At 40.8% G+C, this 17,724-nt stretch overlaps 1 protein-coding gene across 5 annotated transcripts in view; it reads left to right on the forward strand.

The window, feature by feature from the left end:
• Window positions 1-12,838, forward strand: part of RESF1 (retroelement silencing factor 1) — a 34,283-nt gene extending 21,445 nt beyond the window's left edge. For 4 of the 5 annotated variants that reach the window (XM_017864729.1, XM_017864732.1, XM_017864730.1 and 1 more), the window contains 3 exons: window positions 1,052-6,134; window positions 7,421-7,504; window positions 12,510-12,838. In XM_017864729.1, coding sequence (XP_017720218.1) covers window positions 1,130-6,134; window positions 7,421-7,504; window positions 12,510-12,667 — 5,247 coding nt within the window. In that variant the 5' untranslated portion in view covers window positions 1,052-1,129 and the 3' untranslated portion in view covers window positions 12,668-12,838. Of the gene's footprint in view, window positions 1-1,051; window positions 6,135-7,365; window positions 7,505-12,509 lie in introns of those variants that run through there. The other variant, XM_017864733.1, reaches the window with a different exon arrangement.
• Window positions 12,839-17,724: the final 4,886 nt, after the last annotated feature.

The raw sequence follows: 17,724 nt of genomic DNA on the forward strand, positions 1-17,724 counted from the left end.
CCTCGCCCGGCTAGTTTTTTGTATTTTTTTAGTAGAGACGGGGTTTCACCGTGTTAGCCAGGATGGTCTCGATCTCCTGACCTCGTGATCCGCCCGCCTCGGCCTCCCAAAGTGCTGGGATTACAGGCTTGAGCCACCGCGCCCGGCCAATTTTTTGTATTTGTAATAAAGATGGGGTTTGGCATGTTAGCCAGACTGGTCTCAAACAGTTGACCTCAGGCAATCCACCTGCCTCTGCCTCCCAGAGTGCTAGGTTACAGGCATGAACCACAGCACCCATCCTTATGCCAGAAATTGACTGAGTTCATTAAAGTAACCTTGAATAGCCCTGAGGAGTTTAGACTTTGCGAATGAACAGTGAGAATGTTTTTTAACCATATGTTTGAACTTTTAAAAAAATTCTCATTCTTATTGTCATCTTAGCTTTTAAAAAAATACAGTTAGCATGGATTACTTAGAAGAGAGTCTGTTAAAAATAAGTAAAAACAGGCCGGGCGTGGTGGCTCACGCCTGTAATCCCAGCACTTTGGGAGGCCGAGGAGGGCGGATCACGAGATCAGGAGATCGAGACCATCCTGGCTAACAACACGGTGAAACCCTGTCTCTGCTAAAAATACAAAAAATTAGCCAGGCGTGGCTGTGTACACCTGTTGTCCCAGCTGCTGGGGAGGCTGAGGCAGGAGAATGACGTAAACCCAGGAGGCTTGCAGTGAGCCAAGATTGTGCCACTGCACTCCAGCCTGGGCGACAGTGAGACTCCATCTCAAAAAAAAAACAAAATTAAAAAAAAAAAAATTAAAACAGAAGGTGATTGGCATTTAAATGTAACAGAAAGCTAGCTGTTATTTTGTGGAATGAATTGCTGTTAAACACTTTAGAAATTTCATTGACACTTGCCTTATTTATTGTTGTGTCTATTGCTCTACCACTTCCCAAATTAAAGATGAGTCTGCTCTGAAGATTCAGTAATTAGGATGGACAGTTACTAATTTTCTTAGATATTCTATCTAGGCAAAACAGCATTTTAATAAAATATCTTTATTTCTTACAGATTCCTGACATACAAACAACTGACTTGTAACTGACTTATAACTGACTTGTAATACACTGCTACTATATCAAACCGACAATGAATTGGAATGAAAAACCAAAGAGTGCTACATTACCACCACTGTATCCTAAAAGCCAGCCACCTTTTTTGCATCAGTCTTTGATAAACCAAATTGCCGCAACACCTCAAAGTTCTTTCAGCTATCCTGGAAGTAATCAAGAAGCATGCATGTATCCCAGTAATTCAAATCCAATTTCACAGCCACTGCTGAATATCCACAATTATCCTCAACAAATCTCTGTTTCTGATGTGCATAATGGGACAGTTGTGGCCTCACACACTTCAGTAGAAAGAATAACATATGCAAATGTTAACGGACCCAAACAACTAACTCACAATTTGCAGATGTCTTCGGGAGTTACACAAAATATATGGTTGAACTCACCAATGAGGAATCCTGTGCATTCTCATATAGGGGCAACTGTATCTCATCAAACTGATTTTGGAACTAATGCACCCAATATGCCTGCACTACAGAGTCAACTGGTAACATCAGATACCTATTCTATGCAAATGCAAATGATCCCTTCTAATCCTACACGACTTCCTGTAGCTTACCAAGGAAATCAGGGACTTAACCAGTCTTTTTCAGAGCAACAGGTTGATTGGACACAACAGGGTATATCTAAGGGACTGACTTATCCAGATTACAGACCACCTCCAAAGCTGTACCGTTACTCACCACAAAGCTTTTTACAAGATTCTACCATTCAAAAACAAAACTTTATGCCTCGTACATCATTACAAGTTAAAAACAGTCAGCTTCCAAATTCTGTATTAACTTTACCATCAAAGCAGACTGCAGCTGTACCATCACAGCAGTATGCCACGCAAACTGACAAAAGACCTCCTCCTCCTCCTTACAACTGTAGATACATAAGCCAGCCTTTGCAAAGTACTCAGCATGTTACTAAACACTTGTCTATGGAAGTTCCTCAGAGTCGAGAAATGCTCTCATCTGAAATAAGGAGCAGCTTTCAACAGCAGTGGCAAAACCCTAATGAAAATGTCAGCACAATTGGAAATTTCACTAACTTGAAAGTAAATACCACCAGCAAACAACCTGTTAACGATCCCATTAGATCTTCTGTGGATGGTGTTCAGACTCTTGCTCAAACTAATGAAGAGAAAATAACGGATTCTTGTAATCCAACTTCAAATCAAGTACTGGACACAAATGTCACAAAAGAAAAGCTAGTAAGGGATATTAAAACATTAGTAGAAATAAAACAGAAGTTTTCAGAACTTGCAAGGAAAATTAAAATCAATAAAGATCTTTTGATGGCAGCAGGTTGTATTAAAATGACTAATACTTCTTACAGTGAACCAGCTCAGAATTCTAAATTGTCTCTAAAACAAACTGCCAAAATCCGGTCTGGACCCCAGGTAACTCCAGTAACGCCAGAGAATGCAGAGAGACAACCACCAACAGTAGTGGAATCTATAGAAACAAATAAGACTCAATGTATGATGAATTCTGACATTCAGGAAGTCAATTGCAGAAGGTTTAACCAAGTTGATTCTGTTTTACCAAATCCTGTTTATACTGAAAAGCGGCCAATGCCAGACCTGTCTCATGATGTGAAAGTTCTCACTTCAAAGACATCAACTGTTGAGATGACCCAGGCAGTGTTGAATACTCGGCTTTCATCAGAAAATGTTACCAAAGTTGAGCAGAATTCACCAGCAGTTTGTGAAACAATTTCTGTTCCTAAGTCCATGTCCACTGAGGAATATAAGTCAAAAATTCAAAATGAAAATATGCTACTTCTCGCTTTGCTTTCACAGGCACGTAAGACTCAGAAGACAGTGTTAAAAGAAGCTAATCAAACTATTCAGGATTCTAAACCAGACAGTTGTGAAATGAATCCAAATACCCAAATGGCTGGTAACCAACTGAATTTGAAGACCATGGAAACTCCAAGTACTTCTAATGTAAGTGGCAAGGTTTTGGACAACTCTTTTTGCAGTGGACAAGAATCCTCAACAAAAGGAATGCCTGCTAAAAGTGACAGCTGTTCCATGGAAGTGCTAGCAACCTGTCTTTCCCTGTGGAAAAAGCAACCTTCAGAAACTACAAAAGAAAAGCAGTGTGATAAACTCAGAACAAACACAACAGTAGTTGGAATTTCAAAACCTGCTAACATCCACGTTAAGAGTCCTTGTTCGGTTGTGGGAAATTCAAATTCTCAGAATAAAATAAGTAATCCCTCACAACAGACAGCTTTATCGATGGTAGTGCACAATTATGAGTCTTCAGGTATAAATGTAACAAAGGGAACAGAACTTCAGATTGCTGTAGTGTCACCGTTAGTTCTGTCAGAGGTCAAAACATTGTCTGTCAAAGGAATAACACCTGCAGCATTACCTGAAACAGTGTATCCCGTTATTAAAGAAGGTAGTGTCTGCAGTCTACAAAATCAATTGGCAGAAAATGCAAAGGCAGCTGCTGCTTTGAAAGTCGATGTTAGTGGACCAGTAGCAAGTATAGCAACATCAACCAAGATTTTTCCACTAACTCAGAAGGAAAAGCAGAATGAGTCAACAAATGGTAATTCAGAAGTTACACCTAATGTCAATCAAGGAAAGCATAACAAATTAGAGTCAGCTATCCATTCTCCTATGAACGATCAGCAGACCTCACAGGAATCAAGGAATAGTACTGTTGTGAGTAGTGATATATTACAGATTGACAATATTTGTTCTCTGGTTGAGGGTGATACCTCTTACAATTCCCAAATAGCAAAGATATTCAGCTCTCTTCCTTTGAAAATAGTTGAGCCACAGAAACCTTCTGTACCCAGTCAGCAAGGGAATGGCAGCAGAGAACCAGAAAAACAATTAGATAATACACCTGAAAATAAAGACTTTGGTTTTCAAAAAGATAAACCTGTACAGTGCACAGATGTTTCACATAAAATATGTGATCAGTCAAAGTTAGAGCCACCCTTAGAGTCATCTTGTAACAATCTTGAAACAAACAGAGGAATTCTAGAGAAAAGTAGTGTGGAGCATGCCACTGAAAAAAGCACAGCTAATGATACATGCTCGTTGGCTGCTATTCAGGAGGATATTTACCCTCAGGAAATAGGTGCATCCGGCAATTATACTCCCCAAGATCCTGCAAGAAATGAAATTCACAATGGTAAGGCACCTGTCTTATACCTACACGACCAGCTGTCAGAACTTTTAAAAGAGTTTCCTTATGGCATTGAGGCTGTGAATACACGTGAAGGTTCTGTGGGCCAGCAAACTGCATACCAGACCTCAGAAGATCAAACTGCTGATAAAACCAGTTCTGACTCCAAAGACCCAGCAGATCAAATACAAATTACAGTATTAAGCTCAGAGCAAATGAAAGAAATATTTCCTGAACAGGATGATCAACCCTTTGTAGTAGAGGACTTGGCAGAACCTCAGAAAGAAGAGCTCATCACAGAAGTAGTTACCCAGACACCTGCAGGAGGAGAAAGTCCTGATTCTGTGGTACTGGACTCAGAGAAAGACGATATCCACTGCTGTGCGTTGGGATGGCTCTCCATGATTTACGAAGGAGTACCCCAGTGTCAGTGTAATTCCATCAAGAACTCAACTTCAGAGGAAGAGAAACAAAAAGAGCAGTGTTCTTTGGAGACCAACAGTTGTAAACAAGGAGAGAGAACCTCTGATAGAGATGTCACTGTTGTTCAATTTAAGAGCCTTGTAAATAATCCAAAGACTCCTCCAACTCCTCCACATGGGAAAAGTCATTTTCCTGAACTACAAGACAACAATAGAAAAGATACATCCAAAACAAAACATAAAAGCTTACCAAGGACAGAACAAGAATTAACTGCTGGTCAGTTTTCATCTAAATGTGATAAACTAGATCCCTTGCAAAATCACAAAAGAAAAAACCTGAGGTTTCACGAGGTAACCTTTCACTCTAGTAATAAAATGACACCATCTTATGAACAAGCTTCTCAAGAAACCCGACAGAAGAAACATATAACACAGAACTCACGTCCATTAAAAGCAAAAACAGCTTTTTTGCCAAATAAAGATCTATATAAGAAGCATAGTTCTTTGGGACAGTCGTCATCACCAGAAAAGATAAAATTGAAATTCAGATCAGTTAGCTTCAAACAAAAACGGAAGTTAGACCAAGGGAATGTATTAGATATGGAAGTAAAGAAGAAGAAACATGATAAACAAGAACAGAAAGGAAGTATGGGAGCTACATTCAAATTAGGTGACTCTTTGTCAAACCCAAACGAAAGAGCCATTGTTAAAGAAAAGATAGTATCAAATGCTAAGTCTGTAGACACGAAAGCGAGTTCATCTAAATTTAGTAGAATTCTAACTCCTAAGGAGTATTTACAAAGGCAGAAGCATAAAGAAGCTATGAGTAATAAAGCATCGAAGAAAATCTGTGTGAAAAATGTACCATGTGATTCTGAACATACGAGACCAAGTAAACTTGCTGTGCAGGTTGGAAGTTGTGGGAAATCAAATGAGAAACACAGCAGCGGTGTACAGACCTCTAAAGAATCATTAAATGGCTTGACAAGCCATGGTAAAAACCTCAAAATCCACCATTCTCAGGAGTCTAAAACGTACAACATTCTAAGGAATGTTAAACAAGAAAATGTTGGTGGGAAGCAGCCTGACAAAATATGGATTGATAAGACTAAATTAGACAAGAAATTAACCAATATAAGCAATGAAGCTCAATTCAGCCAAATGCCTCCCCAAGTAAAAGATCAAAATAAATTATATCTGAATAGAGTTGCGTTTAAATGCACTGAACGTGAGAGCATTTGTCTCACCAAATTAGAAAGTTCACCCAGGAAGCTTCATAAAGATAAAGAGAAGAGACAGGAAAATAAACATAAGACCTTTTTGCCTTTGAGAGGTAACACAGAAAAATCAAACATGCTGGAGTTTAAATTATGTCCAGATATCTTACTAAAGAATACAAACTCTGTGGAGGAACGGAAGGATGTAAAGCCTCATCCCACGAAGGAGCAAGCCCCTGTGCAAGGTCCAGTATGATTTTCTTGGTGGTGTCTACAACATTGTAAAGAGTTGTAGGTCAATATTTGGGCTAGCACCTCTCATGCTGTCTGGGCTGCTGGGAAAGACTTCAATGTGTTATGCCACTACCTAGTATTTGTTTAGCCTGGTAAACCAGTGTTTCATTGGGCACTATTTGTTTTATGTTTATTGCCACCTTACTGTAAATTGTAGAAAATTGGTAGTCATGACAAGCTATATGAAACTTGCCAGATAGAAATATTTCAGTTAGTACCAAGAAGGCTGTACTGTGAAAAATATTCCACATTCCTTGTGGGCATGTCAGAAAAGTGTCAAGTAGCTGATAACGTTAAGAGTCTTGGTTTTGTTAATTCTCCTTTGGATTTGTAATTTGAAAGCCCTGTGAACTTGAAATTTTCTTCTGAATGTTAGAGGATAAGTAATGATTAATACTAAAGTCTTTTTGTTCATTTGGAAATGGGTCAACTAATTGTCCTCTTTGAAACAGTTGATGACTGCGTTATCACTATAGTTAAAATGGTAACATCTAGCCTACTCATAAGATAGAAGAACCATGAAAGCAGCATTGTCCAGTGTTAGAATTTAAAATCTGTAAAGCCAAGCTGGCAGTTATGAATATTAGGTAGCTTAATGGTAGACTTCTCAATGTAGTGCAAGAAGGAAGGAGAAAATTGATAACTAGTTATTTGTGGTACTAAGGGAACGTGTAGAAGTAGTGGATATTATATATAAAGCATTGTGCTGAGAAACTCAGATTGGGAAATTGAAGGATTTGAATGGAAACTGGAGCCTTTGCTCTGCTTTTCTGACTATATTTGTTGGGGTTCATAAAACAATAGCATAAACAGGATACGTTTTCCTGGAAAAGGAGATAGGGATATATTCATTTTGTAAAATATTGGTGATTTCAGTAGGTCCTTTCATTTGGATCCTTAGAACTTGAGGTGTGGATATAATCGGAACATTGGAAGTGGGTGGGGGCAGTGTAACTTTCTATCTCGTGTCCTTTAATATCTTGAGATGTATTAACCTGTTCAGCCCATGTGAGGGGAACATAATTACATAGTAAAGATAAACTCATTTTTTAATTTTGAGATAAGCGTTTCAAATAGGAGAAATCATTTTTCCAGTCCTTTATTTAGTGTTGTGTTATATATGGTTGTATCTAGTGCCTTCCAAAATCTATTTTCAGCTTACATGATTTTCCTTTGTTTTAGTACTAAAGGAGATGATTAGCAATATCTAGAGTTCTGAAAATGAATATTTAAATAGTTTCAGGAATAAAAAGTACAAAAGAAGACTGGTTAAAATGTGTTGCTACAAGGAAAAGGACACAGAAAGACAGCCAAGAGAAAGGTAAAGTCATCATCTTTTTAAATCTTGATTCTACTTATCTCCCTATCAGGTATATGTAAGTTGGATTATGGTTATGGTACGATTGTAAAGTATGATTTTATCCATTTTTTTTTTTGTTCAGTCATTCAGTGTGTTTGAGTGGTAGGAGGACGCTTTTTTGTGTTGTTGTGCTGTGGAATGAAAAGCTGAGATTTATTTTCTTTTAACAGGAAAATAATTCTTACTACAATGAGTTAGCTAAGAGGTTTGCATATTTTACCTGTTACAGGACCAGACAGCAAATACTTTAGGTTTTCTGGGTCATGAGGTGTCTGCCCTGACTCTGTTGTTTCAAGGAAATACCTGCAGATAATATGTAGATGAGTTTCAGCTGTGTTCTCATTAACTATTTATTTATTTTTATTTTTTATTTTTTATTTTTTATTTTTATTTTTATTTTTTTTTTTGAGGCGGAGTCTCGCTCTGTCGCCCGGACTGGAGTGCAGTGGCCGGATCTCAGCTCACTGCAAGCTCCGCCTCCCGGGTTTACGCCATTCTCCTGCCTCAGCCTCCCTAGTAGCTGGGACTACAGGCGCCTGCCACCTCGCCCGGCTAGTTTTGTATTTTAGTAGCGACGGGGTTTCACCGTGTTAGCCAGGATGGTCTCGATCTCCTGACCTCGTGATCCGCCCGTCTCGGCCTCCCAAAGTGCTGGGATTACAGGCTTGAGCCACCGCGCCCTATTTTTTATTTTTTATTTTGAGACAGAGTCTCCTTCTGTCACCCAGGCTGGAGTGCAGTGGCATGATCTTGGTTCACTGTACCCAGGTTCAAGAGATTCTCCTCCCTCAGCTTCCCAAGTAGCTGGGACTGCAGGTGCATACCACCATGCCCAGCTAATTTTTGTATTTTTAATAGAGGTGGGGTTTCACCATGTTGGCCAGGCTGGTCTCAGCCTGACATCAGGTAGTCCACCTGCCTCGGCCTCCCAAAGTGCTGGGATTACAAACATGAGCCACCGTGCCTGACCTCTAATTAAACTTTATCTACCAAAATAGGCAGCAGGCTTGACTTAGTTTGCCAGACCCTGGATTCAGTTATTTACATGTGAATTTGATTTATCATCAATACAATTTAGACAAGGGTATTTCCATTTTATAGATGAGAGGTTACATCATCTGACTTAAGTTTCATTGCTAGTTACTGAATAGGGACTTGAATCTGGTCCCCTCTCTTCAAAGTCCATTAATTGTGGGTGAGGTATAGTCAGCCCTCCATATCTGCATATTCTATTACAATCTGTGGATTCAAACAATTGTGGATCAAAAATATTTGGGAAAAAAATTAATACAACCATAAAAATAGATACTTAAAAAACAATACAGTATAACAACTGTAGAGACTGCGTTTCTTTCACTGTGTTGGCCAGGCTGGTCTCAAACTCCTGAACTCAGGTGATCCACCCACCTCGGCCTCCCAAAATGCTGGGATTACAGGCATGAGCCTCTGCATCCAGCCGAGTATATGATTTAATTAGTACCTTGTTTTTAGGGTTTGACTTTGAGAACTAAAAGCTAGAGCTCAAGAGTTTTGTCTTAGTTTTGGTTCATTACACAGCAAAGAGGAGGCCAGGCATGGTGGCTCACACCTGTAATCCTGGCACTTTTGGGAGGCCGAGGCAGGCGAATCATGAGGTCACGAGATCGAGACCATCCTGGCTAACACAGTGAAACCCCGTCTCTACTAAAAATACAAAAATCCAGCCGAGCGTGGTGGCGGGTGCCTGCAGTCCCAGTTACTTTGGGAGGCTGAGGCAAGAGAATGGCGTGAACCCAGCAGGCAGAGCTTGCAGTGAGCCGAAATGTCGCCATTGCACTCCAGCCTGGGCGACAGAGCGAGACTCCATCTCAAAAAAAATAGGCAAAGAGGGGTTCAGAGCCTTAAAAATGGAGAGCAGCAGAATCTCACCAAGAGAAACAATAAGAAGCAGTATGTTTTATAAAAGGAATTGCCAAAGATTGTGAAGAGAGTTTCAAACAGATGCACAGAAGCAGGCGTGTAAAAGTTGAGTAGCGGCCGGGCAAGGTGGCTCATGCCTGTAATCCCAGCACTTTGGGAGGCTGAGGCAGGGAGATCGCATGAGGTCGGGAGTTCGGACACGCCTGTTATCCCACCTATTCAGGAGGCTGAGACAGGAGAATCACTTGAACCCTGGAGGCAGAGGTTCCAGTGAGCTAAGATAGCACCACTGCACTCCATCCTGGGCGACAGAGCGAAACTCCATCTCAAAAAGTCAGTTAGCATTGAAACATGCATTTGGGAAAAAACTTGCATCAACGAAGAAATGCACTCTTAATCAGGACAGGACAAATAACTAAAGAGGAGGGAATGAAGAGCAATGAGAGGCCTGAGAGTGGGAAAACAGTGCCCCTCTCGGGTTGGAAGACAGAAAGCCAAAAATGAGAAAGATACAAATGGGCACGAAGATTGGAGTAAGAAAAAAGCTTGGAAACAGGAGAGGCATGATTATTATCTCAAAGAGAAAGCGAGAGGCATGTTTGGAATCTGAAGCTGAAAACACTCAAAAGACAGATACACAGATTGACCAGAGACACTCAGAGATAAGCATGAGCTGAATGACATGTGCAGACAGCACAGCAGGATGAGCAATGCATGGTGAATGTGAGGTTGAAATACTCAAAATCATGATGAAAGGAAAACACAAGCCAGGTCGCGAGTACACTAAGGCAAAGCTGGGTGAGACAGTCCAGGAGACAAGTCATATAGCTCTGTCATAGCATGACAAGACACAAATAGGTGAGACCTAAGGGAGAAGAAAAAAATCTTAGGTGCTGCTACATGGGCATTTTTATTTACTTATTTATTTATTTTTTAGATAGAGTCTTGCTGTGTTGCCTAGGCTGGAGTGCAGTGGTGCAGTCTCAGCTCACTGCTACCTCCGGTTCCTGGGTTCAGGTGATTCTCCTGCCTCGGTCTCAGCCTACTGAGTAGCGTGAACCACCACACCTGGCTGATTTTTGTATTTTTAGTAGAGAAAGAGTTTCACCATGTTGTCCGGGCTGATCTTGAACTCCGACTTCAGGTGATCCACCGGCCTCGGCCTGCCAAAGTGCTGGGATTACAGGCATAAGCCACTGCGCCTGGCCGCATGGGCATTTTTAAAATGCGTATTAGGGATGAAGGAAGCTGGTTCTGGAGGAGGGATCTCTGGGAAATAGTGAATTATACACCTTAGACAAAGAGGCTGGAGAACAGTGAACCAAATATGAACTGAGAAAAATGCCATGAACTCCCAAATCGCTATAAAGAAACATACATCTGACCTGGTGTGGGGCCCATGAGGGTCATCCCAGCACTTGGGAGGCCAAGACCGGAGGATGACTTGAGCCCAGGAGGTTTGAGACCAGCTTGAGCAACATCAGGAGTCCCCGTCTCTCCACATAACTTGTTAAAAAATTAGCCTGGCATAGTGGTGTGCACCTGTGGTCCCATCTGCTTGGCAGACTGAAGAAGGAGGATCACCGGAGACCAGGAGTTGAAACTGCAATAAGCTCTGATGCAGCACTGCACTACAGCCTGGGCAACAGAGGCAAGACACTGTCTCAAAAAAAAACCCCACAGGAGAAACAGATGTCTAAATTCGGTAGCAAAGGTTGTAGCAGACTTGAAGTCCTAAGAGTAAAGAGATAAAGAGGAAATGACAAGAATTTCTTGGAAAGCAACTTAGAGACCCATCTTGGCCCTCTAATGTTACTAGTGTTACTAATTCTGAAAGAAAGCAAACAAGAAAGTGGAAGACTTTGCAGCAGATCTAAAGAACTAACAGGACAGAATACTCCACTCATACAGATAGAAAAAGACAAAACAGGACCCCATTCAGAAGGAAATAGCTGCAGCAGGAATGAAATGTACAGATACTCCCTGACTTACAGTGATTTGACTTTGGATTTCTTGACTATGATGGTATGAAAGTGATACACATTCAGGAGAAAGTGTATTTCACATACCCATACAGCAATTCTGTTTTTCATTTTCGCTATTCATTATTCATTTTCGTTTCACTATAGTATTAAATAAATCATGGGACGTTGAACTTTTTTTTTTTTTTTTTTTGCAAAATGGGCTTTGTGTTAGATTTTACCCAACTGTAGGCTAATACAAGTGTTCTGAGCATGTTTATGGTAGGCTAGGCTATGATATTTAGTAGGTTACATGTATTAAATATATTTTCAGCTTTTTTTTTTTTTTTTTTTTTTTTTTTTTGAGACAGTCTCGCTCTGTCGCCCAGGCAGTGGTGTGATATCGGCTCACTGCAACCTCTGCCCAGCTAATTTTTGTATTTTTAGAAAAAAAGGGTTTTGCCATATTGGCCAGGCTAGTCTCGAACTGGCTTCATGTGATCTGCCTTCCTTGGCCTCCCAGAGTGCTGGGATTACAGGCATGAACCACCACACCCAGCCTCAACATATTTTCAATAGGTGACGGGTCATTATGAAAAAAGGACACTGAAGCTAATGTAACAGTGAAATGATCTAAAGAAACAGGAAACTATAGACATGTTTTAGAATATCTAATGCATGGTGAGACCAAAATATGAAACCTATCCTTTTCATGTACTGTTTGGGACTGACTCGTATTTGTACTCTTTGTATTGCTAGTTTAGATAGCCATTTAAAAAGTCACATTCATATTAATGATTCATATTAATGATATGCAATGATACATTTTATTGAGCCATGAGTAAGGTAGAACAGAACAGCCCAGGGCAGTGAAGATGGGGCAAGGAGGTAGGAGTAGAAAACAGCCCCCAAAAGAAAGGCAAGATATCATGTATATGTAACTTACAATTCTGTAGGTGAAGAGCTGTGGTTCTCAAACTTTTGCTTAACTCCTTGCCTTAATTTTTTATCCCACCAATATATATTTTCCTTCTGAATTTTGATTATATATTGATCACAGCTAACATTAAGATAAATAAAGTAAGTAAAATTTTTATTTCCCTTAGATAATGTTAATTCAAGACTCTCAAAGAGAAGCTTCAGTGCAGATGGATTTGAGATGCTACAAAACCCAGTAAGAGATTCAAAAGAAATGTTTCAAACCTACAGACAGATGTACCTGGAGAAGAGAAGCAGAAGCCTTGGTAGCAGTCCTGTGAAATAATTATAAGATGTGGTTTTGTAATTGTCACTGGGAAATTTCTTTCCTTTTCTGTTCAAAATATTTTGCTGACTAATGAGAAATGCCATGATAAAGATTTCTCAGAGTTTGGTTCCTATTTTCTTTGTATTTCATTGAAAGTGCTTAATTAAAATGGCTTGAGAACTTTGGGTAGCCATGTGTAAGAAATGAATGGTATTCACCGAGGAAACCATAAGGTATTTGAATTTCTTTTTTATTGAGCCAGGTTTACCATTATTTTAAAAGGAGTGCTTATACAAATCAATTTGAAATTCTACCCATCCTGAGGGAGGACTGTTCCTCAGTTAAGGACTTGTTTATTTAAATGGGACTGTAAATATGTTTTGGTTTTAAGCTATATTAGCAAAACTTATTTTCAAAATNTTAAAATGGCTTGAGAACTTTGGGTAGCCATGTGTAAGAAATGAATGGTATTCACCGAGGAAACCATAAGGTATTTGAATTTCTTTTTTATTGAGCCAGGTTTACCATTATTTTAAAAGGAGTGCTTATACAAATCAATTTGAAATTCTACCCATCCTGAGGGAGGACTGTTCCTCAGTTAAGGACTTGTTTATTTAAATGGGACTGTAAATATGTTTTGGTTTTTAAGCTATATTAGCAAAACTTATTTTTCAAAAATACCCACTGTGATGTGAATGTCAAAATATATTCTTAAGTGTTTTATAACTAATTGTAAACTGTTTTTTGGAAGTCTTATTTTATACTTGTGAAACTGAACATAATTTTGGGACGTTTAAACTTTACTTTTCATACTTGAAATAAACATTTATTTTTTAAAAAACTAACTTGAAACCTTCACAGCTCAGTATCTTTTTGGTTTCCTACCTTTAAAAGGACGCATTTTGGAAAGTGCTTTCAAAAGCTGAAATGCGAGGTGGCTCAACGCCTGTAATCCCAGCACTTTGGGAGTCCGAGGCGGGTGGATCACGAGGTCAGGAGATCCAGACCATCCTGGCTAACACGGTGAAACCCCGTCTCTACTGAAAATACAAAAAATTAGTCGGGTGTGGTGGCAGGCGCCTGTAGTCCCCGCTACTCGGGAGGCTGAGGCAGAAGAATGGCATGAACCTGGGAGGCAGGGCTTGCAGTGAGCCGAAGTTGCACCACCGCACTCCAGCCTGGGCGACAGAATGAGACTCCTTCTCAAAAAAAAAAATTTAAATGCCACAGCAGCTGTGACAGTATATATTTTTAGATTGCATTCACGTGAGAACACAAAAAATTTACTAGGTTCGGGAAATTTCAAGGAAGTGTGGAAGGCAAGATATAACTATTTAACTATTTCTAGTTTTACTTTATCTACTAGAAAACGATGGGAGTTTTTCTTTTGAGACAGGGTCTCACTCTGTTGTCAAGGCTGGAGTACTGTGGTATGATCATGGTTTACTGCAATCACTGCTCCTGGGTTTAAAGAATCTTCCCACCTCTGCCTCCTGAGTAGCTGGGACTACAGTGTGCTAACACACCTGGCTAATTTAAAAAAATATATATATATTTAATTTGCTAATTTTTGTATTCTTCCAGTTTTAGTGTGTATGCTGCCAAAGTGAGCACATAATTTTGTTTTTGGTTTTGTTGTTGTTGTTGTTGTTGTTTAATGTTTGGGGTATTTTTTATGTTTTTTTGTTTGTTTGTGTTTCAAGATCGACTCTCGCCCTATTGCCCAGGTTGGAGTGCAGTGGCGCAATCTTGGCTAACTGCAACCTCCGCCTCCCAGGTTCAAGTGATTCTCATGCCTCAGCCTCCAGAGTAGCTGGGATTACAGGTGCCTGCCACCATGCCCAGCTAATTTTGTATTTTAGTAGAGATGGGGTTTCACCAGGTTGGCCAGGCTGGTCTCGAACTCCTGACCTCAGGTGATCCACCCACCTCAGCCTCCCAAGTGCTGGGATTACAGGCATGAGCCACCGCTCCCTGCCTGTTTGTTTTTTTGAGACGGAGTCTCGCTCTGTTGCCCAGGCTGGAGTGCAGTGACGCCATCTTGGCTCACTACAACCTTCAGGGATTCTCCTGCCTAGTAGCTGAGATCACAGGCCCCTGCAACCACACCCAGCTAATTTTTGTATTTTTAGTAGAGATGGGGTGTCACCATGTTGGTCGTCAGGCTGATCTCGAACTCCTGACCTCGTGATCTGCCTGCCTCAGCCTCCAAAAGTGCTGGGATTACAGATGTGAGCCACCACACCCGGCCCTGAGCACATAATTTTAAAATACATACATTTTTGGAGACATGAGATTCCACCACGTTGCCCAGACTGGTCTTGAACTCCTGGGCTCAAGCAATCCTTTGGCCTTGACCCCCAAAGTACTGGGATTACAGATGTGAGCTACCACGCCCAGAGCATGTTGGTTATTTTTATAAAATCTTAATGCTGTATATATATATAATTTTCATTTAAAAACTGTGTACAAGGTAGACCAATGGATTTTAATGAAGCATTGCAATTTCTTGTGCTTTTAGCTTTCATATTACAACCAACCTTTAGGAAACAACTGCGGTCATGCATCATTTAATGACAGGGATATGTTCTGAGAAATACATCTCTAGGTGATTTTGTTGTTGTTGTTGTTTGTTTTTTGAGATGGAGTCTCACTCTTTTGCCCAGGCTGGAGTGCAGTAGCATGATCTCCACTCACTGCAACTTCCACCTCCTGGGCTCCAGCAATTCTCCTGCTTCAGCCTCCCAAGTAGCTGGGATTACAGGCACACACCAGAACGCCTTGCTAAAGTATTTTTAGTACAGATGGGGTTTCACCATGTTGGCCAGGCTGATCTTGAACTCCTGACCTCAAGTGATCTGCCCGCCTCAGCCTCCCGAAGTGCCAGGATTACAGACGTGAGCCACCACACCCAGCCTACTTCATTTTTTAAGTAGTAAAAAACTGTAAATATTATCATGCTTAAATGCCTAAATAAGAGATTGATTCACCTCAGGTGATCTGCCTGCCTTGGCCTCCCAAAGTGCTGGGATTACAGGTGTGAGCCACTGCACCTGGCCAGTTTTGGTCTTGTGTGACTCTCCTAGAATGTACTAGGTTTGTGTAAACCTAGATGGTACAGGTTGAATATCCTAAATCTAAAATCCAGAGCTGGGCACGGCTCATGCCTGTAAGCCCAGCACTTTGGGAGTCTGAGTTGGGTGGACCACCTGAGGTCAGGAGTTTCAAGACCAGCCTGACCAACGTGGCGAAACCCCATCTCTAGTAAAAAACCCGCCTCTACTAAAAATACAAAAAAATTAGCTGGGTGTGGTGGCAGATGCCTGTAATCCCAGCTACTTGGGAGGCTGACGCAAGAGAATTGGTTGAACCCCGGAGGCGTAGGTTGCAGTGAGCCGAGATTGCGCCATTGCACTCCAGCCTGGGCAACACAAGCAAAACTCTGTCTCAAAAAAAAAATAAAATCCAAAATGTTCCAAAATCTGAAACTTCTTGAATGCCAATGTGACACTCAAAGAAAATGCTCATTTGAGCATTTTGGATTTTTGTATCTTTGGATTAAGGATGCCTAGGTGGTGAGTGTAATGCAAATATTCCAAGATCCAAAAATATCTGAAATATTTTGTCCCAAGTATCTCTGATAAGATGTAGTCAACCTAGATGTCCTACTGTGTTACTGTACTGAATGCTGTAGGAAATTATAGCAGTAGTTAAGTATTTGGGTCTAAACATAGAAAAGCTACTGTAAAAATACACTATAAAAAATAAATGGTACAGGGCACAGTGGCTCACACCTGTAAACCCAGAACTTTGGGAGGCCGAGGGGGAGTGGATCACCTGAGTCAGGAGTTCGAGACCAGCCTGGCCAACTTGGTGAAACCTCGGGTCTACTAAAAATAGAAAAATCAGCTGCATGTGGTGGCGCATGTCTGTAATCCCAGCTAGTTGGGAGGCTGAGGCAGGAGAATCACTTGAGCCTAGGAGGTAGAGGTTGCAGTGAACCGACATTGTACCACTGCACTCCAGGTTGGGCTACATGAGCAAAACTCCATCTCAATGAAAGAATGAATGATGTACCTGTATTGGGCACTTAAAATGAACCATAAATGGCACTTGCAGGACTGGAGGTTGCTTGCAAGTCAGTGCATTGCTCTGAGCAAGTGAATGTGAAGGCCTAAGACATTATTGTATACTACTATCAACTTTATGAACACTGTACACTTAGGCTACACTAAATTTATTTTTATTTTTTAATCGCGAAACGGGGTCTTACTCTGTCACCCAGGTTGGAATGCACTGCTGTAGTCTCAGCTGGCTGAAACCTCTGCCTCCCTGTTTCAAGCAATCCTGCCACATCAGCCTCTGGGGTAGCTGGGAACACAGGCACAACCCAGCATGCCCAGCTAATTTTTTGTAACTAAATTTATTTAAAACTTCATTAGAACTTAGCTTATGGTAACTATATAAACTTTCTAAATTTTTAACTTAATTTTTTCTTTTTTTTGAGACGCAGTATTGCTCTGTCTCCCATGCTGGCTAGAGTGCCATGGTGCAATCTCAGCTCACTGCAACCTCCGTCTCCCAGGCTCAAGCTGTTCTCCTGCCTCAGTCTCCCGAGTAGCTGCGATTACAGGTATGTGCCACCACGCCCAGCTAATTTTTGTATTTTAACTGAAGACAGAGTTTCAACCATGTTGGCCAGGCTAGTCTTGAACTCCTGACCTCAGGTGATCCACCTACCTTGGCCTCCCAAAGTGCTGGGATTACAGGCATGAGCCACCACATGTGACCATTAATTTTAATTTTTAGTTTTTTAATTCATTTCGAGACAAGGTTATGAAACTGCTAATTTTGTATTTCTGGTAGAGACGGGGTTTTGCTGTGTTTCCCAAACCGGTCTCAAACTCCTGGGCTGAAGCAGTCCTCCCGCCTGGGCCTCCCACAATAAAGTGCTGGGATTCCAGGTGTGAGCCACTGTGCCTGGCCGCCAAATTCTTAGCTTTTTAACTTGTAATAACAGCTTAAAACACAAGTACACTGTAGAGCGATACAAAATCTTTTTTTTTTTTTTTTTT

The sequence above is a fragment of the Rhinopithecus bieti genome, unplaced genomic scaffold, assembly GCF_001698545.2.
Source record: "Rhinopithecus bieti isolate Rb0 unplaced genomic scaffold, ASM169854v2 scaffold_80452, whole genome shotgun sequence".
Classification (NCBI taxonomy): Eukaryota; Metazoa; Chordata; class Mammalia; order Primates; family Cercopithecidae; genus Rhinopithecus; species Rhinopithecus bieti.